The sequence below is a fragment of the Malaclemys terrapin genome, chromosome 3, assembly GCF_027887155.1.
Source record: "Malaclemys terrapin pileata isolate rMalTer1 chromosome 3, rMalTer1.hap1, whole genome shotgun sequence".
Taxonomy (NCBI): domain Eukaryota; kingdom Metazoa; phylum Chordata; order Testudines; family Emydidae; genus Malaclemys; species Malaclemys terrapin.
Genome location: NC_071507.1, coordinates 127474771 through 127500395, shown reverse-complemented (window position 1 = coordinate 127500395; position 25625 = coordinate 127474771). Strand labels below are relative to the sequence as shown.

Genomic DNA, 25625 nt, shown 5'->3' with positions numbered 1-25625 from the left:
GATATTAAAGTAACTCTTTTTACCTCACTATTTTTAATAAGTAACAGATTACAATGTTTTATGGGTAATTTACACCTAAATCAGAGGGATAGCTTGAGCATTGGCCTGCTAAACCCAGGGTTGTGAGTTCAATCCTTGAGGGGGCCGTTTAGGGAACAAGGATAAAAATTTGGGGATTGAGCCTGCTTTGAACAGGGGATTGGACTAGATGACCTCCTGAGGTCCTTTCCAACCCTGATATTATATGAGTGTGCTTATATTTACACAAATGTGATAAAGTGGACTAGGCCCTGAGACCACCTTCTGGAGCCTTGTGGCCCTGCCAGACCCCGCCCCAGAAAAGGGAAGTGAAGAGAGTCCTCCAAGCAGCCTAGAGCAGTGGCATGGGACAGAGCCAGAGAGGAGCTGCCGGAAGCAGCCAATCCAGGCCCAGCAGGCCCATATAAAAGGAGTTGCAGAGCAGAGATCAGTTCCTTGATGACAGAGCATGGATAGTGTGCCTGGCTGGCTGAGGGAGCTATGGGACCTTGGACAGAGAAGTTCTGGCAGAGACCCAGGGGAACGCAAAGGAGCTCCGGACTGGCTGCTGGGACTCAACAAGGACAAGGCCCAGAGATGAGGGTGAAGAATTAGCTGTGTCCATGGGGATGTGGCCCAGACAACTGTAGCAGTAATGCAGCTTAACTAAAGGCATGCAGTGGATGGCTGCTATCTGGATGGTCCCTGGAATAGAGGGTGGGCCTGAGTCTCTTTCCCCCTCCCCCTGCAGCCACTAGGAAAGTGACCTGGACTTTGATGCACCCCAGAAGAGGAACTGAACTCATTTAGTGGCCCAGCAGAAGAGTTGGGGCTAGAAAAGCCCAGAGAGGCAAAGAGTCTCTAGGGAGAGAACCCTGGTGGATGTGATGGCTGGGACTGCTTAAAGAACAGGGACAATTTGAGAGTGCCCAAAGGGTCTGAGAGACCGTTTGAACCAGGATACTGTAATATGCCCTGTTGGACTGATTGAGGATCGAGCCCAGGAACATGGCTGCAGATAGAGATTTAGAGAGCATTGAGATAGGCCCCCTGTTGTACTTATATCACAGAAGGGGTTTGATTTGTATTTCATATACAGACTCTGTGGGACTCGGCTCAGAGTCACCGAAGACTCATCACAAAGAGAGAGAGAGAGAGTGCGTGTGAGTGCAGGCACACACTGAGACAGGGGATGCTCATGAGAGGTGAGTGAGAGCCCGTTACAAGAAGTTACAGACAGAGGAACTGGAAACAGTTCCCACACTATGAAGCAATATTTGGAAACAGCTGTTTTTAACTGATAAGCAAGTATTGGGATGACAAATTCATTTAAATTAGAATGCAAATTTTGAGGTGATTGAGTACTTGTTGATTTTTAAATCATTTTTAAAATTTACCAGAAACTGTGCCATCTTAAAGCTACTGTACCTCTCAGTTTAAGTGTTTGGATACAAATGAAAATTAAGATATAGTCCAAAACCTGCAAGGAGCAAAAACTCCACTTGAAAGAACCCTGATAATCCAAGCCTTTTCTTTCTGTAGTAATCCATGAACACTGTATCTAGGCCTACTTATGTCTATCATGACAAGCAATTCTATATGGAACTAAAACGCAGCTATTTCCCCACTACCCACCCTAGGATAAAATGGCTACAAAGTAAACTGTGTCCCATAATTTATGCACATGAACAGTTCTATTTCCTTTAGTGGCAGTATAAATGATACACTGGCCATAACATTTATCTGAAAGAAGTGATATCCTTCTCAGGGGATGTTAAGACAAAAAAAAGTGTGAATAAAATACAGTATTCTTGATTGTCTTTGTTTTTTAGAAAAGTGTATTTTTGCACCAATCTTCAATAGATATGCCTTTTACTGAAAACCTACTGGCATCAAATACGCCAAAAGTCCACAAAAAGTAAATGATATTTCTTTTTAATAGTTTTTATTAAAACTATATTTTTATCTCTATCTTTTATTATCTCTATTTTAACAATTTGATCAATGCAATCAGAATTGTGCATATATTACACTATCCTGGCATACTTAATCTAACATCTGGAGAAAAGTCAATCCAAGCATTCCATATCTTATATTTTTATAGTAACTAATTCAGAGTTTGAAACACAAGTGTTATAAAGTTGCTCATGAAAACTAGGCAACTGGGATTTTCTTTTAAAAAGAGAAATTAAGCATTTGTTTTGAACAAAAGTTACTTTTCATTTTAAACCTGTTCACAAAAGCCCATGCATACAAAATCTGAGTCCTGTTAATCTTCAATATACTTTCACCAATAACATCTCTTCCACTCTAGTGATAGGAGTATGTAAAATACCATCTTTTAAAGGAGACAATTTTTTTTTTAAAGTCACAAGAACATACCAACACAATATACTTTAAAAGTTCTGTAATCTGGACACAGATTCTTGTGTCTTAAAATTGAAAAAGAAATACTGTCCAGAACAAACCTTGCTTTTGATTATTTGTGAGCATATACATCTTCATCAGCATTTTGCCTTCACAAAAACTGAGTGAGATAATCCTATCCCTTGAGTTCAAATGTCCCACCACCCTGGACAAACTTGCCAGTAACCATCTTAATTTTCTAACACTAGAAATGGTCTGAAAAAGTCTTGTTAACAAAATATATGTTTAACGTATGCATAATTCTGAGATCTTTACTTGACTAGTTTTTCCTGTTTTCCTTCATTTGGGTGGTTTCTTCCAAATGTGGTTCTCAACATTTGGAAAGTACAATGGTTAATGAAGAAAGGTTAGCTTTGTACAGTGAGACAGTTCTTGGCATACTCTAAATGTGATAAATCACTCACTCTCCAACTGATGTACTGGAAGCGGACAAATTTTTGAATAAAAATGGATGCAAGGAAATTCAAATTCCATTTCTGTGGATTGTATGCCTAAACAAAAAAAGTGTAGCACAGTTTAAGATAGGATTTCCAAGAGGATGTGTCAGTTGTTTTAAAACCCTTTAAAATGGAAAGTGCTTCAGTTAACATAATCAACAACATAGCCTTATGTATAAAGCCAACCTCCCTCTTAGGGAGCTTCATAATCCTGAACTCCTGACAAATAAACCAAGCTCAATAAGTCTTATTATTTCTATTACAGTAGCACCTAGTGACGCAACTAAGGTCAGGTCCCCACTGAGGTAAGCTCTATGCAAACATCAAATAAGAGATCATCCATTATTAGATAGAAGACTTTGCTGGGAATGTGTAGGTTAGTCTCCCTCCTTTGAAAGTGGATGACTTTGAGAAAAGGAGTATGTTGTAATGTGACATCTACAATTTCCCTAAGGACTTAAAAAATCTCACTTTGTACCAGATCAAGAGCCCTGATTAAAGAGCAACTATTCACAGTCCAGACATTATCAAAGGCAGGTTTCCCTTCGTGGAAGGGATAACAGGAGTCTCAGTGGAGGAAGACAGGTTACCTCCATCTTATGTATTACAATCACAAAATATGAATAAGGGGACCCATGGCAGAAGGGGCGTGGGCCCCGGTGTTTACCTGGCGGTGTTCAGCAGCGGGTGCTTAGTCCCAACCAACTTGCGGACCTGCATGGCGATGTTGCTCAGCTCGTCGCTCAGCAGACAGCGGAGGCTCATAAACGAGGTCGGATACCCCACGATCTTCTCAGCCTCGGACACCACTTTACTCCAGTGAGACGCAGCAGACGGGGAACCCGAGAACAGGCCCCTCCGCCACCGCACTCCGCCGCCTCCTCCCCGCGCAGACCACAGTCCAGGGGGCGGCGGCAGCAGCAGCCGGGAGCAGCTGCCCCCCCAACGCAACAACACCAGGGGACACATTATCCCAGCCCCTTAATAGACTCCCCACCCCTGCGCTTCGCCCCCCAATAGCTTTCGCGCACCGCGCCCAGCCTAGCTGCGCTAATGCTGCCCAGCCCCCCAGTGCCCCCGTGCCCGACTGTACCCCAACTACTGTCACCGCCGCCAACAGGCTCCTCTCCAGGGGCGGCCGGATACGAAGCCACCCCCTGTGTCCAGCCCTTCTCCCCGCGCAGCGCCTGGCCCCCGGGCCCTCAACCCCTGCGACCCGGGTCCCCTTCTCCCTGCCTGGGACGCGGGGCTGCCCGGCCCCACTCCCCAGCAGGGGCTATGCTACTGCTATCGCCGCTCCCCACGGGGCATGTTCGCTCTGCCTCCACAGCCGGCAGCCCGGGCTGCTTGTGCCATGGGGGCAGCCATCTTAGCTGTCGCAAAACACAAGACGTAAAGCAACGACAATCATGGAATTAGAACCCTTCCCGCTTCCTCACTTTCCGGCTTCAGCTGGGAGGAGGGGCGGGGGGCGAGGGAGGGATTTGCTTCCAATCCACCCGTCCTGTCTCCGCTGCTTCCTGTATGGGGGAGGCTGCAGGATGAAACACCCAAGGCAGCCCCCGCATCCCAAAGAAGCCTGTCAGACCCCCAGTGACACCAACACCAGTCCCTCCCCAGAGACCCCATCACACCCATAGTGACACCCCCACCAGCCCTTTCCCAAAGAGCCCATCGCACCCACAGTGACACCCCCGCCAGTCCTTTCCCAAAGAGCCCATCGCACCCACAGTGACACCCCCGCCAGTCCTTTCCCAAAGAGCCCATCGCACCCACAGTGACACCCCCGCCAGTCCTTTCCCAAAGAGCCCATCGCACCCACAGTGACACCCCCGCCAGTCCTTTCCCAAAGAGCCCATCGCACCCAAAGTGACAGCCCCACCAGCCCTTTCCCAAAGAGCCCATCGCACCCACAGTGACACCCCCGCCAGTCCTTTCCCAAAGAGCCCATCGCACCCAAAGTGACAGCCCCACCAGCCCTTTCCCAAAGAGCCCATCACACCTACAGTGACACCCCCAACAGTCCTTTCCCAAAGAGCCTGTCAAGCCCACAGTGACACCCCCACTAGTCCTTTCCCAAAGAGCCCGTCACCTCTAATGTCACCCCCTCCAGTCACTCCCCAGAGAGCTCGTCACACCCACAGGGATACCCCTCGAGTCCCTCCTCAGAGAGTCCATCACATCCACAGTGATACCTCCAGTACTTTACCAGAGAGCCTGTTACACCCATAGTGATACCCCATACAATCCCTGCCCAGAGAGCCCGTGACACACCCAGTGACACCCCCTCCAGCACGTCCCCAGAGAGCCCACCACACCCACAGTGACACCCCTGCCAGTACTTTCCCAGAGAGCCCATCACACACCCCCTCCAGTCCCTTCCCAGAGAGCACATCACACCCACAGTGACACCCCACCAGTCCCTCTCCAGAGAGCCTGTCTCACAGTGATACCTCCTCCAGTCCCTCCGTAGAGAGCCTGTCACATCCACAGTGACAGCCCCTCCAGTACCTTCCCAGAGAGCCTGTTACCCCCCCCCCAGTGACACCCCCTCCAGGAGGAGGACCTTCTTGCAGAACCCCGGCTACACAATCCACACCTTAATGTGCAGGTGGCAGAGCCCCCTGTTGTATGTCAGAGGTTGTTCCTGGTTGGAGCCACCAGAATCAGAGACCTCCTGGATTATGACTGGAGGATCTGGGTGGAGCCTGTGGCACTTGGCCAGCAAATAGGTTTGTCCACCCCAGGCATCCCCTGTCATGTGCCTCCTGTTTCTCTCACTTTCCTCGAGTGGGTCCTATGGGTGGGGCCTCCTCACCCACTGCTCATCCTTGGACCTCATCATTGGCCCCCGACCCATGAGCCTTCACAGTCATCCCCAGCTGACAACCTAAGTCAGCCATATCTGGGTGTTTTATTATGCGCACTGTAAAAGGCACTCCCAGACACCAAGGTAATCCATGTGCCAAATATCATGTATGGAGGTGCTAAATGTGACAGATATTGGAAATTCCTGCAATATCCTGGACAAACCTTATTGAGTTTAAGTATCTTAGGAGTTAATTGTATTTAAAATGCAAATGTTTATGTATTATTGTGGGATTGTATGTACCATCTCTAGGAGGTGATATGCCTGACATAAACTCTGGGAAGTGTTATGAGCCTCAAAGGACTATTTGAAAGAATGGGCTGGAGAAGAATGGACTTTTAAAGTTAAATGGGTTTCCCAGGAAATCTCTGGAGGGAGTGTATGCAAATATACCCCCTCCAATTATGCAAGAACTCAGCCTTCTGAAGCTTCACTGAAGGAGAGGACATTTGTCTGCTGATCATCTCTTACACAAGGACAAGATCAGAGGCCCAAACTGTGTAAAGGAGTGACTGACAGATTCATGGGTGTGCTTGCTCTGAGCCATGGCAGTTATGAACTTGTAACCACAGAAAACCCCCTTAGCGGGACTTGAAGGACTGACTCCTATCAGACCCCTTGTTGGACTTGGGGAGATCTCTGGTAAGCTTATTAGTATATGGGTATGTTCTTTTTTTGTTTGTCTGTCTGTTTTAATATGTTTTCTCTGTAATGCTGTTACCTTAAGAATAAATGTGCTTGCTTAGAAAAAGCTGTGTGGCACCTTATAAACTAGGAGCAATTATGCTGTTTATAGCCCTTGAGAAGAAGGCAAATCCGTCCTGCTTAGGCAGTCTAACTTGCTTGGGAGTTCACGGTGTAGGCAGGGAACTGTTCAGCCTGGAAAAACCCTGGTCAGGAGGGAGAGACTTGCAATCTCTGCCCAAGAGAGTTGATGGCTGAGTAGCTGGGAGCTTAGGGTGGGTGCCTTTGCTAGACCACAGAGGGGGAATAGAGGTGTTGTTGCCCTGAACTGACATGAGAGCTTATCAATAAAATAGTTGTAAAATGTTTTTAACATGGGCAAAACAACATACACCTCTACCCCGATATAACGCTGTCCTCGGGAGCCAAAAAATCTTACCGCATTATAGGTGAAACCACGTTATATCAAACTTGCTTTGATCTGCCGGAGTGCGCAGCCCTGCCCCCCCGGAGCACTGCTTTACCACATTATATCCAAATTCGTGTTATATTTGGTCGCGTTATATCGGGGTAGAGGTGTATTTTCCCCTAACTTCATTCTGAGAAATAGCTGATGTTGTGAGATGCTACCAGTGTGGTGCTTCTGCTTTCTCTTGTTGATATCATTCGGTTGCGTGCGTGTGTTCCCTCTGTGTGCTGCCGCAGCTCTGCGCAGATAGCTGACACAGCAGACCCGACGAGAACCCCCAATAACCAGAGTCTAGTAAGATGCAAAATCACGTCGAGTAGATTTATTGCGATCTCGGACACAATTGCAGTTCCCTGTAGGTTTCTGAGCCTAATTCAGGGCATACTACGAGAAAGTGCCTCTTGGCAAGGACCCGGCTCAGTGGCAGGACTTTCCACTGCCCCCGTGGCCGGACAAAGACACCACCCCAGGGATACATTTTTATACATGGGTACAAACAAGTTACACATCACTCCGGACGTATTAAGGTGCAACCCCTTTACCTGGTAAGGTGCCGCCTCGTACCTTGTACATGTTGGTTCGATCAAAACAACTCTATCCATCATTTTACCCTTTTGCCCCTGTCATTGGGATGGGTCGGCCTGTTTCATGTTATCTGTGGAATGTTCCGATATAGTGTATCTTGGTACCATGTTTATACTTTAACTATGCGAGGTGAATATATATTTATGCAACATCAGCCCTTTTCTTGCCAGCTTCTGTGAGCAGGGCCTGCCTCTTGCTCACAGCTTAACTTTGCTTTATGTTAGCAAAGTCTTGACCATTACTTTAGTTTGGTTCAGGCCTCAGGCCTCATACTGGGCCTTCATTAGGGCCTTCACTTACTACAGCTGAATCACTATTGCTTAAATTAAAAAAATCAATCAATCAGAGTGAGGCAGACACCTGTCATGGAAAATTTCAACCCAAATGGCTAAAGTTTGACAAAGTTATAAGTAACTAAAAACATAGTCTTATAATGGAAAAGGATGGGCAACCTTACCTAGAGGTATCTTGACCTGCACCAACCTATGATTTAGAATTGTGCAGTCTCTCTCTCCAGAAACCATCAGAAACAAAAGGTATGATTTCTTTACGGTATTTTAAGTTATTGTGGACAGCTAATTTACCTGCTAATTTGTCTCTTGCTAGTTCATTTCTCCTCAGGATTCCACAATAGCCACTTAGAGAATCCCAGTGTACAATATATTCCTTCTGCTTCTGCTGAGTCTTAAGTGTACAGAATCAATTACGATAGGAAAAATAAAGCCTCTTCTTCATTTTGAGTTGATTTTGAGAAGCCTTCCCAGGAAAAGAAACTCCCGCATCACAGTTTGGGGAACAAAGATCTAAAGTGAAGAGAAACTCATCTGCTTGCAGTAGTGTGTTCTGATCTAATGCAAATCAGGACACATCAGGGCCCATCAACGCCTACCACCACTGCCAGTTCTATCAATCTTCTTTTCCAAAGCACAAGTGAAATGTGGGAACATTTTCCATACCTCCACCTCTGCAAGGACATACCTATATGCCTGAGGAATGCCTGGCCTTGCACTCTTTTCATATTTACCACAATCTTACCTAAAATAATCAGAATCTGCAAATACGTGTACTATGTATGAGTAGAGTATACTCACTATATACTAACTAATATGTGTGACTAAAACTTCCTGTTGCAGATTTTGCTCTGTTCTTTATAATCTAAGATTCAATCTATTAAAACATGAAAATCAATAATAATACTTAGCACTTCTACAAAGCTTTCCATTGGAAGATCTCAAAGTATCTTACACACACACACACTAATAAATTTAGTTTCAGGGCATCCTAGCTATTATTATATCCAATTTACAACTGAGGAAATTGTAGTAAGCAGGAGTTAAGTGATTTGCTCAAGGTCACACCAGAACTCTAAGGCAAACTTACTTCCAGTCCTGTGCTTTAACTTCATGGCCATCCTGCTTTCCCATTAGCTTTCAAAATATAAAGTGGGACAGTTGCCTTATTGACTCTGCAGTCAGACATTTAAACAGTAGCACCAAGACAGTGGTGGAGCTCTAATATTATTAACTTTGAATCAAATTCTGTTAAAATTGCACATGTGAGACTCCAGTTGACTTTAATGAAAGTCATACATACCTGGGCAGAAACTGGTCCTTGAAGAGTATTAACATTCACACTTAATTATAGCTACTGAAATGCCAGTGTTGTAATATGCTTCACTGCTGGATAATAATATTAACACTTTACATTTATAGAACACTTTTTTATTAAAGATGCAAAGATAAGTCAGAATTATCTTCCCCACTTTACTGATGGGGTAAATGAGAGACAGAATGATCCTACAGTAAGTCAATATACAGTGTAAATTAGAACCTAGGTCACCTGCAGCTCAAACTGTTAGATCAGAATGTCTCAGCTAGTGGGCCAATATGGCTCCCAGGTAGGTAGCTAAAGAGAACCTGCTGTTTTGTACCCCGACCAACTGAAAATGCAAAGAAAACTAACTCAATCAAAATCCTATAGTTGCTCACACAAAGTAGAAGCAGGCAAGTGAGTAAAGAGTAGTTCTCCTTCCCTTCTGCAGCTGCTATGTTTTTAACCCCCCCAACTCTATCTCAATCCCAGTACAACTATTTAGCCTACCCCACCTTACTCACAATTTCTTGAAGCAGAATTCCCTTGGAGCTGAATAATGTACAACTGAAGGACTAAGGGTATGTCTACACTACGAGAGTAGTTCGATTTTACTTAAATCGAATATGTGGAATCGATATTACAAAGTCGAACGTGTGTATCCACACTAAGGACAGTAATTCGACTTTGTGAGTCCACACTAACGGGGCAAGCGTCGACATTGGAAGCGGTGCACTGTGGGCAGCTATCCCACAGTTCCTGTAGTCCCCGCTGCCCATTGGAATTCTGGGTCGAGCCCCCAATGCCTACTGGGGAAAAAAATGTGTCAAGGGTGGTTTTGGGTAACTGTCATCATCCAACCATCACTTCCGCCCTCCCTCCCTGAAAGCGCCAGCGGGCAATCAGTTCATGCACTTTTCTGGTGAGTGACAGCGCGGACAGCCACAGCACTGCGAGCATGGAGCCCGCTGCGACCATCGCTGCAGTTATGGCCGTTGTCAACACCTCGCACCTTATCATCCACCTTTTCCAGAGGCAGATGCTGAGAAATCGGGCGAGGAGGCTACGGCAGCATGGTGAGGACATGAAGTCTGAGAGTGGCACAGACCTCTCACAAAGCACGGGACCCCGTGCCATGAACATCGTGGTGGCAATGGGTCATTTTGATGCTGTGGAATGGCGATTCTGGGCCCGGGAAACAAGCACGGACTGGTGGGACCGCATAGTGCTGCAGGTCTGGGATGAATCACAGTGGCTGCGAAACTTTCAGATGCGGAAGGGAACTTTCCTGGAACTTTGTGAGTTGCTGTCCCTTGCCCTGAAGCACAAAGACACCTGGATGCGAGCAGCCCTGACTGTCCAGAAGCGAGTGACCATAGCCCTCTGGAAGCTTGCAATGCCAGACAGCTACCGGTCAGTCGTGAACCACTTTGGCGTCAGCAAATCTACCATGGGGGTTGCTGTGATGCAAGTAGCCAACGCAATCATTGAGCTACTGCTGTCAAAGGTAGTGACCCTTGGAAACGTGCAGGTCATCATAGATGGCTTCGCCGCAATGGGATTCCCAAACTGCGGTGGGGCTATAGATAGAACTCACATCCCTATCCTGGGACCGGACCACCAGGCCAGCCAGTACATTAACTGAAAGGGCTACTTTTCAATGGTGCTGCAAGCACTGGTGGACCATAGGGGACGTTTTACAAACATCAGCGTCGGATGGCCGGGCAAGGTTCATGACGCTCGTGTTTTCAGGAACTCTGGTCTGTTTAGATGGCTGCAGGAAGGTATTTACTTCCCGGACCAGAAAATAACTGTTGGGGATGTGGAGATGCCTATAGTGATCCTCGGGGACCCAGCATACCCGCTAATGCCCTGGCTCATGAAGCCCTATACAGGCGCCCTGGACACTGAAAAAGAACTCTTCAACTACCGTCTGAGCAAGTGCAGAATGGTGGTGGAGTGTGCTTTTGGACGTCTCAAAGGGAGATGGAGAAGCTTACTGACTCACTCTGATCTCAGCAAAACCAATATCCCCATTGTTATTGAAGCTTGCTGTGTGCTCCACAGTCTCTGTGAGAGCAAGGGGGAGACCTTTATGGTGGGGTGGGAGGTTGAGGCGAATAGCCTGGCTGCTGATTACGCCCAGCCAGACAGCCGTGCAATTAGAAGAGCCCAGCGGGAGGCTTTGAAAACTAGGTTCCTCAGTGAGCAGGGTAACCTGTGACTATTAAGTTTGTTTAAAGAGAAGCTGAACCTGCCCCCGTTTCTTTACCCAGTTAATGTTGACTATCCTCTCCAGCTACATACCCCGTTCACCCCATCCCCCCCTTCCAACAGAGGTTTAAAAATAAAGTAAATGGAACTTTGTTAATGAACACCGTTTTCTTTATTACGGATTTCGCGGTAAAGTGTTGAAACTGGGACATAGACTGTGGTGGTGAGCGGGAGTAGTGATGGAAAGAACGCTTCTAAACTCGAGGAATGACGGGCTCCTGCTCCTAGAGCGGTCTGCAGTGGTGGACTGGTTGTTTCAACGAAGCCTGCCACCCCTCCTTTTCGGGACTCTGTGTGTGGGGGTGTCATAACTATAAAGGGAAGGGTAACAGCTGTCCTGTGTACAGTACTATAAAATCCCTCCTGGCCAGAGACTCCAAAATCCTTTTCCCTGTAAAGGGTTAAGAAGCTCAGATAACCTGGCTGGCATCTGACCTAAAGGACCAATAAGGGGACAAGATACTTTCAAATCTTGCGGGGGGGGGGGAGGGGGAAGGATTTTGTTTGTGCTCTTTGTTTTGGGTTTTGTGTTCGCTCTCGGGACTGAGAGGGACCAGACATCAATCCAGGTTCTCCACATCTTTCTAAACAAGTCTCTCCTATTTCAAACTTGTAAGTAAATAGCCAGGCAAGGCATGTTAGTTTTCCTTTGTTTTCTCAACTTGTAAATGTACCTTTTACTAGAGTGTTTATCTTTGTTTGCTGTACTTTGAACCTAAGACTAGAGGGGAGTCCTCTGAGCTCTTTAAGTTTGATTACCCTGTAAAGTTATTTTCCATACTGATTTTACAGAGATGATTTTTATCTTTTTCTTTAATTAAAAGCCTTCTTTTTAAGAACCTGATTGATTTTTCCTTGTTTTTAGATCCAAGGGGTTTGGATCTGGATTCACCAGGAGTTGGTGGGAGGAAGGAGGGGAATGGTTAATTTCTCCTTGTTTTAGATCCAAGGGGTTTGGATCTGTATTCACCAGGGATTTGGTGAAAGGTTTCTCAAGGCTTCCCTGGGAGGGAATCCATTGGAGATGGTGGCAGCGGACCAGAGCTAAGCTGGTAGTTAAGCTTAGAAGTTTTCATGCAGGCCCCTACATTTGTACCCTAAAGTTCAAAGTGGGGATACAGCCTTGACAGGGGGCTATGTGACTTTGTGGCGGGGGATGGTTACAGATCCCCTGCTGCATGGCTCTGTGATCCAGGATAAGGACCGCTGCATAAGATCTCTAAACGCCCTCCCCCGCCACAAAGTCACATAGCCCCCACACACAGAACATGAAAACCACCTCCCAGACTGACCAGGGTGCCTACTGACTGCAATGTGTATGTGACCTTCTGCTGAACCTGCCCCCGTATCTGTATCCTGGTAAAGGTGACTGTCCTCTCCAATTACCAACCCCCTTTCCCCCCTTCAAACACACTCTCCCCTAAAAGAACATGATGGGAACAGTAATTAACAGAAACATATTTTTTATTAGCAACTACACAGTTAGGGGATGAAACTGGGACGGGGGCTTGGGTGAGGCAGGAAGGAAAGGACTTATCAAATTTTTGGGAATGAGAGCCTTCTGGTACTTGAGCAGTCTGCAGGGGTGGAGTGACAGTTTTCACGGCCCCTGCCGCCCCTCCTTCTTGGGACTTTGGGTGACGGGGGTATGGGACTTTGTGGCGGGGGAGGGCAGTTAGAGAGAGACTGCAGCAGGGCTCTGTCCTCCTGCCTCCAGTCCTGCAGAACATCCACAAGGTTCCAGAGCGTGTCCGTTTGCTCCCTCATTAGTCCAAACAGCGTTTGAGTCGCCTGCTGGTCTTCCTGCCACCACCTCTCCTCCCGTTCGCTGTGTGCTCGTTGGTATTGCGACATGTTCTCCCTCCACTGGGTCTGCTGGGCCGCCTCGGCTCGGGAGCAGCCCATAAGTTCTGAGAACATGTCGTCCCATGTCCTTTTCTTTCTCTGCCTAATCTGCGCCAGCCTCTGGGGATGCCAGGGTAGGTCAGGAGATAGTCGCAGCTGTGGGATGGGAAAAAGGGAGTGAATTCCTCACAAAGATAATTTTTTGTGAACAATGAACATAGTCTTTCTCTGTGAACAAGACCATGCACAGCACCTATCACATGGCCACTCAGGACAAGGTCGAATTTTTGGCCTTCGCATTCAGTGCCTGGTGTCTTTCAGTGGAGATCAGACAAGCGGGGCAGGACAGCGGAATTCAGGTAGCAGGCTGACATGGTAAGCCGTAGACTTTTGGCTGCTTAAAACTTAAATTATAGCAGTGCCCTCCTTTCACGTTCAAAGCAATGCTCCTAGCGTTGGCCAGTTCCTGCTGCCGGCAATCCGGCAAGCATGAACTCTGCCCCTGTCCCACCCCCTTGCAGCTGTCCCCGGGAAAGATCCCTGTATGCTGCCCCTCTCCCGCCTCCACCGCGTGCCTGTAAACTGCCGGTGACAGTTCTGTAAAGGAACAGGCAAGCAGTCCCAATAGTAACATTCCCTTAATTCTAAGCAGGTCACAATGAGCGACATCACTCTGCTGAGGATTTCTGAGACCGAGAAAGAACGCATGCTGCGTGAAAGCCAGCAAAAACCAGGGCTGTATGCCGCCATGCTCTGCAAGGCAATGATCCCAGAGTACTTGATGATAGCCTGGCGCGGAAAAGTTTCCTACCACGGAGGATAGAATAAGGCCGCTCTCCCCAGGAACCTCATGCAAAGGCTTTCCAATTACCTCCAGGAGAGCTTCGTGGAGATGTCCCATGAGGATTTCAGCTCTATCCCCGGACATATAGACCTTCTTTTCCAGTAGCTGCACTGGCAAGGACTAAAAAGTAGAGTGCCTAGGGCAAACAAATCATGAAAAACCCATTGTTAATATTCCTGCTCTGTTCAAAATAAATGTTTACATGTTTAAAACACTTACCGACTGATACTTCCCCGATTCAGGGTCCGGGTTAACGCCTGGGGACGGTTGGTAGGGGATCTCTGTGAGGGTGATGAAGAGATCCTGGCTGTCGGGGAAATCAGCGTTGTAAGCGCTGTTGACTGCCTCATCCTCCTCATCACCTTCCTCATCTTCCCTGTCCGCTAACATCTCTGAGGAAGCGGCCGTCGACAATATCCCATCCTCAGAGTCCACGGTCAGTGGTGGGGTAGTGGTGGCAGCCGCACCTAAAATGGAATGCAGTGCCTCATAGAAACGGCATGTCTGGGGCTGGGATGCGGAGCATCCGTTTGACTCTGTGGTCTTCTGGTACGCTTGTCTCAGCTCCTTGATTTTCACGCGGCACTGCATTGCATCCCGGCAGTATCCTCTCTCTGTCATGGGTTTTGAGATCTTCTCGTAGATCTTTGAATTCCGTCTTTTCGATCGCAGCTCCGAAAGCACGGACTCATCGCCCCACACAGCGATCAGATCCAAGACTTCCCAATCAGTCCATGCTGGGGCCTTCTTTCTATTCTGAGATTGCATGGTCACCTCTGCTGGAGAACTCAGCATCGTTGCCAGTGCTGCTGAGCTCACCACGATGTCCAAACAGGAAATGAGATTCAAACTGCCCAGAAAGGAAAAGGAATTCAAATTTTCCCGGGGCTTTTCCTGTGTGGCTGGTCAGAGCATCTGAGCTCGGACTGCTGTCCAGAGCATCAACACAGTGGTGCAGTGTGGGGTAGCTCCCGGAGCTATTAGCGTCGATTTCCATCCACACCTACCCTCATTCGACATGGCCATGTCGAATTTAGCGCTACTCCCCTTGTTGGGGAGGAGTACAGAAATTGAATTTAAGAGACCTCTATGTCGAACTAAATAGCTTCGTTGTGTGGACGGGTGCAGGGTTAATTTGATTTAACGCTGCTAAATTCGACATAACCTCCTAGTGTAGACCAGGCCTAAGAGGAAGAATATGAGCGTTGTGCTGGTGAAGGAGGGAGAAGGGAAAAACACCCTAGTAACACCACTCCATTCTCTCATGCACTGCCACTTCCCCATGTACCCAAATCCTATATGCCCAACCCAGCATCAGCCTCCCCACACAGAATCAGCCATCTCAGCCTTGTCCCTCACTAGCACCATAGCCTATTACTTATTGATATTTATTATTATTGTCATTGTTATTTATTTGTAATATAGCAGTACCTAGAAACCCCAGTCAGGTACCCATTGTGGTAGGCACACTACTGACAGGTGTAACAAAAAAGACAGTCCCTTCCCCAAAAACAACAAGGAGTCTGGTGGGACCTTAAAGACTAAGATTTATTTGGGCATAAGCTTTCGTGAGTAAAAACCTCACTTCTTCGGATGCATCCGAAGACTAACATGGCTACCCCCTGATACTAGTTCCTTCCCCAGGGAGCTTACAGTGTAGGTGGGAGCAGGATGCAACAGGAAATAAAACAGACCAATGGAGTGAGGGACCTCTGACATGTTCTCACTCCCTTTATGACTGATCCCCAGCAGCACCCACTACCCAAAATATACATATAGATTTTTTTACAGTGACTCAATCCCACCATCCTTTATAGTTGCAAACAACTGTGGGATTTAGGAAGGTCCAGTAACAAACCATGAATCCTGAGTGAAAAAAGTGAAAATCACTCCCTAAAACTTCCCATGAAAATTAGATTGTGACATAACCAAGTGAATCAGGCTACAGCATGGTAGGCATTTAAGGAGTTAAATAAATAAATGTAAGTCATTGTGAAAAAATCTTTGTTATAGTTATTTTCCTCAATGTTTAAATATGTGTATTATCATTTATGAAGCTTTATTTATATTTTGGTGTTAAAAATGGTAAATGTTTAGGTTACCATGCTTTTTACTTTGCAATGATCACTTTGGGAAAAAAAGGTTCTGTATAATTTTTTCCTTTGCTCTCTTTTATTTTCTTACATCTGAGATAGCCTGTGTGTTATTCCTTGAAGCTGGCTAGGATACTGTGGACCATTATTCTCAAATAAAGACTTTGCAAAAGTTATCCATGTCTTTGTTACCTTCATTCTTGGTTTCCGTAGCACACTCCACTTTGGACTACCCCTTGAAGTCAATCTGAAAGCTCCTGTTAAGTGTTCATGATGTTCTGAACTAAGACCAGAGACTCTGCACTGGTTTTCTGTTTACTCAGGCTCTTTCAAGCCCTGAATGATCAGGGACATAGTCATCTGAGATATAGTCAGCTGGGAAATACTTGTTGTAGGAAACCAAGTTTAAATATCCAGGTCTGTCTAGACAATGAAAAAAGGTGCTTTTTAAAACTGAGTTAGTTAACTTGAGTTAAATAACATGATTTGAAACAATCCCTAATACTCTGTGTAAACAGTAGAACACTTTTAACAGACTGTTAGCTGGTCATATCGTAAACTGGGGGGAAGCCTAGGGTAGACAATGCTATATCAAAACCTGCTAAATCAAGATACCATTCATTTATACTAGGGTAGTATCATTCATCTCTTATAGGGGAGAGGTTGAAGGTAGGTCTGGTAGTGCATCCTAACTTCAACTTTTTTTTCCTAATCTAGGTAAACCTTCTGTGTCCAGCAACAGGGGTTTGTCAGTTGGATTTCACCTGCCTTTGAAATTTGCTTCATTTGTCAGTCCATCAGAGCCAGAATTTAATGACCTTCAGGTCACAATGTTAGACACATTTATGTCGCTTAGCATTTGACTCACTGCTTTTGTTCTTGTTTTAACCACTGTATTTAAAGTGCCTAGCAGCCCTGACAATAAAAGCTCTAAAATTATTAAAATAATAATAGTATAGCAGTTATTGCTACTGCTATTGTATAAACTAAAGAACAACTGATCTAGAGTATGTTAGTTCAGTCAGCTACCAAAAAGATTACTATATGCTAGTTCACCACTGACTGCCTTTAATGGCTTGAGTTCAAAGATCATGTGGGATGTCAAAGTTCGTCCAAAATGAGGACTGGTCTACATGCCTGAATCCATCCTCTGTCACTACCTCTGTCCCCTGCGCGCCCATGCACACACACACACACACACTTTTTTTTATTAACCTCTGTTAGTTCTTCTCATCATCTTCCTCAGTCTCTCTCTCTCTCTCTCCTTGTTACATTATCTATAGAAGATAGCAATGGTTATAAGATCTAATGACCAAACCTGTTGCAGTCAGGCAGAGTAGCTCACTTTCAGCACTACACCACTATGAATTTGACCAGGTTAGTGAATGTGGCTAAAATTTTCAAACCTAAAGCTAAGCAAATAAATCTCAGTTTAAGCTCTTAAATAAAAGTGTCCTGATTTTCAGAGGTGCTGAGCACCCACAACTTCCAATGGGAGTCACGGGTGCTCAGTACCTCTGAAAATAAGAACATTTCATGCAGAAGTATAAATAGGGATTGAAGTACACCTCTACCCCAATATAACGCGACCCGATATGACACAAATTTGGATACACCGTGGTAAAGCAGCGCTCGGGGGCGGGGTGGACTGCACACTCCAGTGGATCAAAGCAGGTTCAATATAACACAGTTTCACCTATAACACGGTAAGATTTTTTGGCTCCCAAGGACAGCGTTATATTGGGGTAGAGGTGTACCTAACTTTAGGTACCCACATTTGAAAATTTTGACTTGGAGTCAGTTTCACACAGCAGTAAGCACAGAAGACAGATGCTAGCCAACTCTCCCGCATGCTCTCTTTCACCAAACACCTTCTTTCCACACACTTCTAAAGTGCAGGTGCTCACTTTCTGTGACAGCAACAACTGTAGGAAAATGTGTAATTTCCCTCTCCTCTCTTCCTTCATTTAACTTTTCCCCAACCCATGCACCAACGCTTTTCACCTACATTCTGTAGAAGGCCTTTCTTAACTCTGAATTTCCTTGCCCCTTGGAATTCAGTGAGAAAGCCTGCTATATTACAATTCTTTTAATGATTTCAAATCTTACTTGCAGACCAGCTGAGGCAAATTCTGTCCACAGTTACACCCATGCAATCCCTCTTAAGTTCAATGGTGTTTCATGGATGAACCTGAGGGCAGAAGTTGGTTCAAAGTGTTGACCAAGTTTCAGTTTTTGACTGCAGGAGAGGCTGCATGTTCTAGTGGTTACCACACAGTTCTGGGAGTCAGGAAACTGGGTTCTCTAATTCAGGATCTAATACAGATTCAGCATGAGAGTTGTTAACTCTTTGTCCCTCTGTGCCTTCATTTCCTCTCTGTAAGATGGCTATAAGAATAATTACCATCCTGACCAGACAAGGTAGGGCCAGATTAACCACGAGGCACAGTAAACCTGTCTCAAGAGTGTCCAGCACAGGGGCCATATGAGGACATGTCATCAGATGCAGCTGAAGGAGACTTTTGTGGAGCACGAGGCAGTCTGTTCCCCAAACACAGCTCAAGTGAGGATGGGGTCCCTGAGTCTGCTGCCCCTCCTCTTCCTCAGGCAGCCCAGGGGAACCACCCTTTCCTCTCACAGCTACTGCTGTCCCTGACACCCCTAACCTCTGAATTTCGTGTAAAGGGACACTTCCAGGAAAGACCCACCTCCCCCAACACTCACCCACCCAGTAGAGGGCTCTGAGTGCCCTTCCCTGCACAGAACCTCCTGGGATGCTAGGATGGATCCCTACACACATCAGCTAAGGCTTTCCAACCCCTGGATGAATTCCAGATTGCCTGAAACAGGGAACAGAGCAAGGGTGTGATGAATCCACTGAACAGTAATAAGCCAGTGGAGAGTGGTGTGATGAATCTGCCACTGCTCCTGTTCAGGGGGGGTATAGGTTGCCATCGGGGGAAATTTGGAGGCAGGGCAGGGTGTCTGATTACCATAAGAGGTGAGTGATGGTTGCAGGCAGCTGGCAGGGTGCTATGTTGGACACACCAGATGCTTGAAGCTGTAGCAGTTGAGGCACCCGGTAACAAGGTTGGTTGCCTCCTGACCACCTGCTCTTAACCAGGGGTTCCCCTTCTTCAGGGCTCTTTAAACTCCAGTCTCTCTCATTCAATCACAGCTCTTCTTGAGATCTGTTTTTTTAATTAAATTAAGCAAATTCCAAAAAACAAATAAGAGTCTTCCACCACCCTTCTCCCCTGAGGTACTGTCTGTTCGTGCTCTCTGAGCAACTAGAGAAGATGCAAGGCCTGGCCTGCCTTCTTGGCCTTCTCAGCCTTCTCCTAAAGGAAAATCAAGACTTTTACCTGGGTCTTCTTACCCAGTCCCAACTTCCTTCCTCAGGACTTTGAGTTCCTCAGAAGCAAGGTGATATATACTTATTAACAATAATGTCTTATACTGTATATGTTTTTTCTTAGAAAGAGCAATACAAATCAGAAAACATTTATTTTTTCAAACAAAAACAGCTATAACAATAGTTTATAAATAAATCATGATGATGATATCTTATTCAAAAGATTTTTATTTACAAAGAACATTTTCTTGGGCTGAAATATACGATACATGATAGTCCTGAATATATGTCTAGTTATAAATTCCTGAAAAAGAGGATTTTTCTGGGAGACCCTTAACCACAATGCCATAATACATTAGGATATGTGAAATTCATGTACATATATCTGAGAAGATCAAGAAATTGGATTACATGTCATTTAGGATTCTGTTGAGGAGCTAACAGGAGAGAAAGCATTACAGTAGAAGTCATTGTCAAATAATGGCGTCAGAGCCTGATTCTTAACTTTTCTCTTGGTAAATCGTTTTGTATGCAGCACTTTAAATATTTTGGCCTTATTTCTTCTGGTCCATGAAATAACCTACTTACTGTATAAGGGCTCTTATATGTACAATGTCTGGGGTAGTTTGGACAAAATGATGTAATTTGGTTGAAAACATGACAGGTAAATTAAGTAAACAGCAATTCCACAATGATTCATGAATGAAAAGAACCTATAGTTGTTTTCCCTTCCATGACAGATGTTACTTAGATCTGTAGATAAATGTCTATCAGGGATGGTCTAGACAGTATTTGGTCCTGCCATGCGGGCAGGGGACTGGACTCGATGACCTCTCGAGGTCCCTTCCAGTCCTATAATCTAATCTACTTACATTGACATATTGTATCATTCAACAAAGATCACTAGGAAGATATAGGATTATTAGATTAATGTATAAATAGGTATCTTTACATTCAGATTGTTGATTTTCTTTTCATAGATTGACAAGGGGACAAAAAAGGGAAAATGGGTCCATAAATCCAAAGGGAGGAGGAGGAAGACCTTACGGGTGGAATCCAATAAGGTTTCCTGTTACAGTGTTCTGAGGAGTTTATCAGTGTAACTGATCTATTTTTAAAAAGAGAATTGAGGTAAAAAAATTAGAGAGCTTTCTGCCCCATTCCCAGGCCAAACTCTCCTGTCATCTAATACCTCAGTCTGGTTAGGTTCTTGTACTGTGATGTCTGTGTGCTAACATTTAATAAAAGGAAAACAATGTGATCTCGCTCTCTGTTCTTCCCTCATTCTGTAGGGTTGTTGATATATTTTAAATATGTGCTTTTGGTGTTATTGAGAGAAAACTAGATTGAAGAACTGAATTTTTACATTTAGCTCTGAATATTCTGAAATTTACAGTCATTTAAAGATTTTCAGGGAGTGAGTTTCTGAGCTGTCTGTGTGCAGTCACTGAGAAAACTTTGGCTTTAGCAAACATAGTTTCACTTTTGAGTTTGACAGTTCTTTTGTTTCAGTGGAATGCAGCAGTCACAGGAGATCAGAACTCACAGAGTGAGGCAGTCCCTCAGGTACCTTGGGCTAATCACAGGGAGGACTTTTAAAATAAGGTCGACCTTAAATTTGAATCAGGGGACTCAATGAAGAGAGCATGACTGGCTGGCAGTGTTGCTGAGCAAGCAGACTGCTGGAATGAACCACCTGGATCTGTTTTAAGTTTCACAGTTTAATTCCGAGGCAGAATCCTTCACAATAGTGAAGCCTAGAGATTGCAAATGTGTGGATCACCAAGGCCAAGTCCAAATCTGTATGATGTGTCTCAGTCCCCTGTCCAGCCATAGCTCCATGCCTAACCATTGGCACTGCATCCAGTATGAAAGTATCAGAGGCTGTCATTAGAGAGCCGCCTTAGGATGTCTCACAAGATTTTACTACAGAACTTCAATATTGGTGATTGGTGTGGGTTGTGCTAATTTGGTTTCATATGCAGTACCTCTTGGTATCAGTTTAAAGGGTTGATGCTAGATAGCCTTTAATGACACTGGTGTGCTCTGATGCTGAAGAAGAAAAATAATTGCCCTTGTGTCATTTTGCTGTAGAAGACATAATAATATAATAATAATAATAATGGAGATATCCCATCTCCTAGAACTGGAAGGGACCTTGAAAGGTCATTGAGTCCAGCCCCCTGCCTTCACTAGCAGGACCAACATTAGAAGGTTGTTTTTTTTAACATTTCAGTAAAAGTTTCAGAACTACTCAGAGAAGCTACACTGAAACTAGCCAACACTTCTATCCATTTATCAGATCACGTGTAGTTCTTATTTCAAGACAAGTAAAGCAACAATAAATAGAAATAAGTAAAAGAAAGTTACTTTGTGTCTGCCAGAGTATTTAATTAAACAAAAAATTAACAAAACTAACAACTTTGGGGCCATATCTTGCCATCAATCTGCACAAGAGCTCCCACTGACATCATTATACAACTTGAGAATTATCTTTGGTGTATATCAACATTTAAACAGTTCCAGAACTTCGTATTTTTGAAAGTCTCCACTGCTTTCACATCAACTGCCATCAGGGGTCTGCTTTTTTGGGGCTACCTTTTGACACTGTGCACAGCAGCCTCCAATTGGCTATGAAAACTACGGATGGAGATTAGGACTCATAGCAGAAAAGTAACTACAGACATATTGTGTGTGAATAACGCTGTGGGCATTCATCCATGTACAGCAATAAATGGAATGTGTTGGTCTGAAAAGGTATGAATGTGAAATAATATTGAAGGTACGTGTGGATTTGGTATAACTGAAGTGAGGGAGTAGTTCATGTGTATGTTTCCATGTGGGTGGAAATGGTTGAAGGAAAACAGGTTGGCAGCAGATATTTTAATTAATTTATTTTGTTTACTATTGCTGTCATAATGTAATCTATGGACACTGCAAATTATTACAAAGAGTTAGTGTTAAGAGAACAGCTATACAAAACAGAGAAAAGCAGAGACTGCCTCTTTAGAGAGCATAATAAAATGAACAACATATCAATAAATATCTATGTTATTAATGAATATACTCTGTGATTGTGAATATAATTAAGATGGATCTTAAGAGATAATATGACCTCTAGACAATAGGAAAGACAACAGGAAAATATTTCTTCTGATGAGTTTCACAAACTCTGACATGTACTATTGCTCCATCGGATAGTTCTTTCTTTTACCTTCTTTCCAGTGTAGGTGAAAATCTGAATACATGATTTGGGAGGTTCCATGATGCATTTTGTACAATGTTTAAAGTAGATGGAAACAGGAGGGGGAGCTCTCATCACACCAGCCAAATAAGTGAGGGACCTGGTGGGGAGTTCTACTTACCCAAGCTAGGAAGAGAAGGGGGAGCAACTCTCTCCCTTTACCTCCCGCCCCCTGCCTTCCTTCCTTTAACCCCTGATTTTATACTGGGTTTTCTATGTCAAGTGATAATGAAGTTGCTATGGTAATTATCATGAGTTTCCCAATCTTATAGTAATGCCCAAACAAAATCCCACATAATTTGCTAGCATCCCCATACACTCTGTCACTGATGACTTACCTGATACAGCTGCCCTTTCATGCATTCTTTTAAAAAAAAACAATATGTTGTTTTTCCACGTTTAAACAGGAGAATCTGCTTTTCCATTTATTTCCTTCAAAGAGAAATTACCTAAGTTACACTGATAGGAAAATGTCTCTTAAATTGCCTCTAAATTGAAGTAGGATAACATATTTAGTTACGTTGAAGTGTGGCTTTTAATGTAGGTATTTTAAAATTATGTAGGGGCACCTAGAGTGCATGGATACATGCCCTTTAAAAATATGTGACTCTCAATAAATACAAACAGAAAAAATGTAAATTAAACACTTGGGGGGAATTTTTTTAAACAACCCATTTGCACGTTCCCTTTGTATAGACAAATTTTGTCTTTTGCAAGTGCAAATGATTGTGCCTGTAAAACTGAGGAAAAATTTAAGGCCAGATCCTCTTCCCACTGAAGTCAATAAAAGTTTTACTAGTGACCTCAGTAGGTGCAGGACTGAGCCTTAACAGGCTGATTAATGCCCCTCTGAAATTCTGGGCGAAGCCCCTAGCCCCACATAAGTCAACGGCAAAACTGCCATTGATTTCAGTAGGGTCAGGATTTCACCCTTAGTCCGTAAGTACTTTTTAAAATTATAGGAACTAATCAGGCAAACACTTACACATGTGCATAACTTTACATGCATGAGCAGTCCCACTGAACTCAAGCAACTAAAGTTAACTAAAGCGTGCCATCATTTATAGGGTGTTAAAATGCAGAGTATCAAACAAACACTGCTTAGCCATTAGAATGATGAGGATTCCTTTCAAATCATGGAGTTATTTTCACACTAGAGATATGTGCTGTCACCGTTCAGTAAATATATGTAATTAGTTATGGCCTCTCTAAGGCAAACAGCAGATTTATTTTCATATACTTTTTGGAGATGTTCAGTCCTATTCCATTGTAAGATTAACAAAAGAGGAGCCACTTTCACAATTTCTGATGTTCTAACTCTTCATAGTAAGTGGATGAGCCACCATTAAAACATGAAATTATCTCTTTTTCTTGGCTTCTGTCTCTCAAATGACAAGAAGAACAATTCATACTCAGCTTAGTTCCAAAACTTACTTCAGTAGTTGAAAATTTATGATAAATCATACGTGTAATTTGAACATTTTAAATACAGGAATATTTGAACCTGAACTTTTCCTAGGCAAGCAAGAATTGACATCATGCCCTATGTCATCACAGGAAATATAATATTCCAATAATAAACACTGGAATGAAAACACCAGTTTTCAATGAGGTATGACTTCTCACAGATGCCAAGAGGCGAACCATGGTCACTGCAAAAGAGAAATAGAGGCAGCACTTCTGTATCTATCTAAAGTCAATAGTAGATATACAGACAAACAGTACATATTCTGGGATGATCAGGATGTTATAGATTTATTGGCAACTGTTGAAAAGCAGGACTTCTGAGGATCAGAACTCAGACTCAGCAGCACTAGATTCAAAATGATGCCTGATTTATAGCCAAATCCTGCAGTCCTTAGAAAGGAAAACTGACATAGTCAAAATTCCCACTGAAGGAATATGCAAGGAATGCCAAATTTGGCCCTGAGAGACGATCAATCATATTTGTCCACTCACAAATTTAACTGGCTTGGTCCTAAAAGGCAATTAGTCATATCTGTCCACTTACCTGATTTAATGGCTTGAGGCCATTTGCATTGTTTTGGCCTGTTGTTGCACTCTGCAAAATTCCTGTTGCTTTGAATGGAAGTTTTGCCTGTGTTAGGAGTGCAGGATTGTCAGATTATTTATCTGCTTTGATTATTAGAAAAACAATACCTTGTTGCCATAATTATAGAAAATGTTCAGAAGAAAATATTATTATTAAGCTAGAAACACATATTAAAAGATATAATAATACTTAAGCATATGTCATAGTGTATTTCATGTAACACTCTAAAACTAGCGCTTTTGGTACATGTTTTTTTTAGAAGTTTCTTTTAACTTCTTTAAACCAACATTTCCACATATTTTTCATTAAAACTGCCTTGTCAGCTCATAGTAGAAACTGGTACTTTTCTCTAATACATGAATTCACTTTACCTTTTTCATCAGGGTATGTCCATATAACTGAACGGGTGGCAATTCAAATCACAATTGTTTTCTGAGGGAGACAATGTATTAAAGCTAAAGGCTTCAAAAAGTTCAGGTGCTGTACATGAAATTATGTTTGAGCAAATTTTCATCATTATATTTCATTTGTAACCCATGAAACAATACTTCAAGATTTTTCTTTTTGATAGGAGCTCAACAACAGTGATTCAGTTGTAGTGAGTTTTGAACAAGGAGAAAATGAAGGGCATTAATATTTTTCCACTAGAGTAAAAAAGCACCTTTATAACAAAATCACAATGAATTTGAGGTTACATACCAAGTACTGAACATCTCTGCAAATTCACACAAATTATTTTGCAAAAACTCATTAAATTTACAAATATTACAAACAAATCTGAATACTTTTTAGCACTTGTGCACATAAGGCCAGAACCTGCATTCCTTATGCATTTAAA

The 25625-nt window shown here is 43.9% G+C and overlaps 1 protein-coding gene across 2 annotated transcripts in view; it reads right to left on the bottom strand.

Annotated features, from left to right (window-relative positions):
* The window catches only part of PDSS2 (decaprenyl diphosphate synthase subunit 2), a 164787-nt gene extending 160531 nt beyond the window's left edge, over nucleotides 1–4256 (bottom strand). For both annotated transcript variants that reach the window (XM_054023858.1, XM_054023859.1), the window contains exon 1: nucleotides 3550–4256. In XM_054023858.1, coding sequence (XP_053879833.1) covers nucleotides 3550–3851 — 302 coding nt within the window. In that variant the 5' untranslated portion in view covers nucleotides 3852–4256. The remainder of the gene's footprint in view (nucleotides 1–3549) is intronic.
* Nucleotides 4257–25625: the final 21369 nt, after the last annotated feature.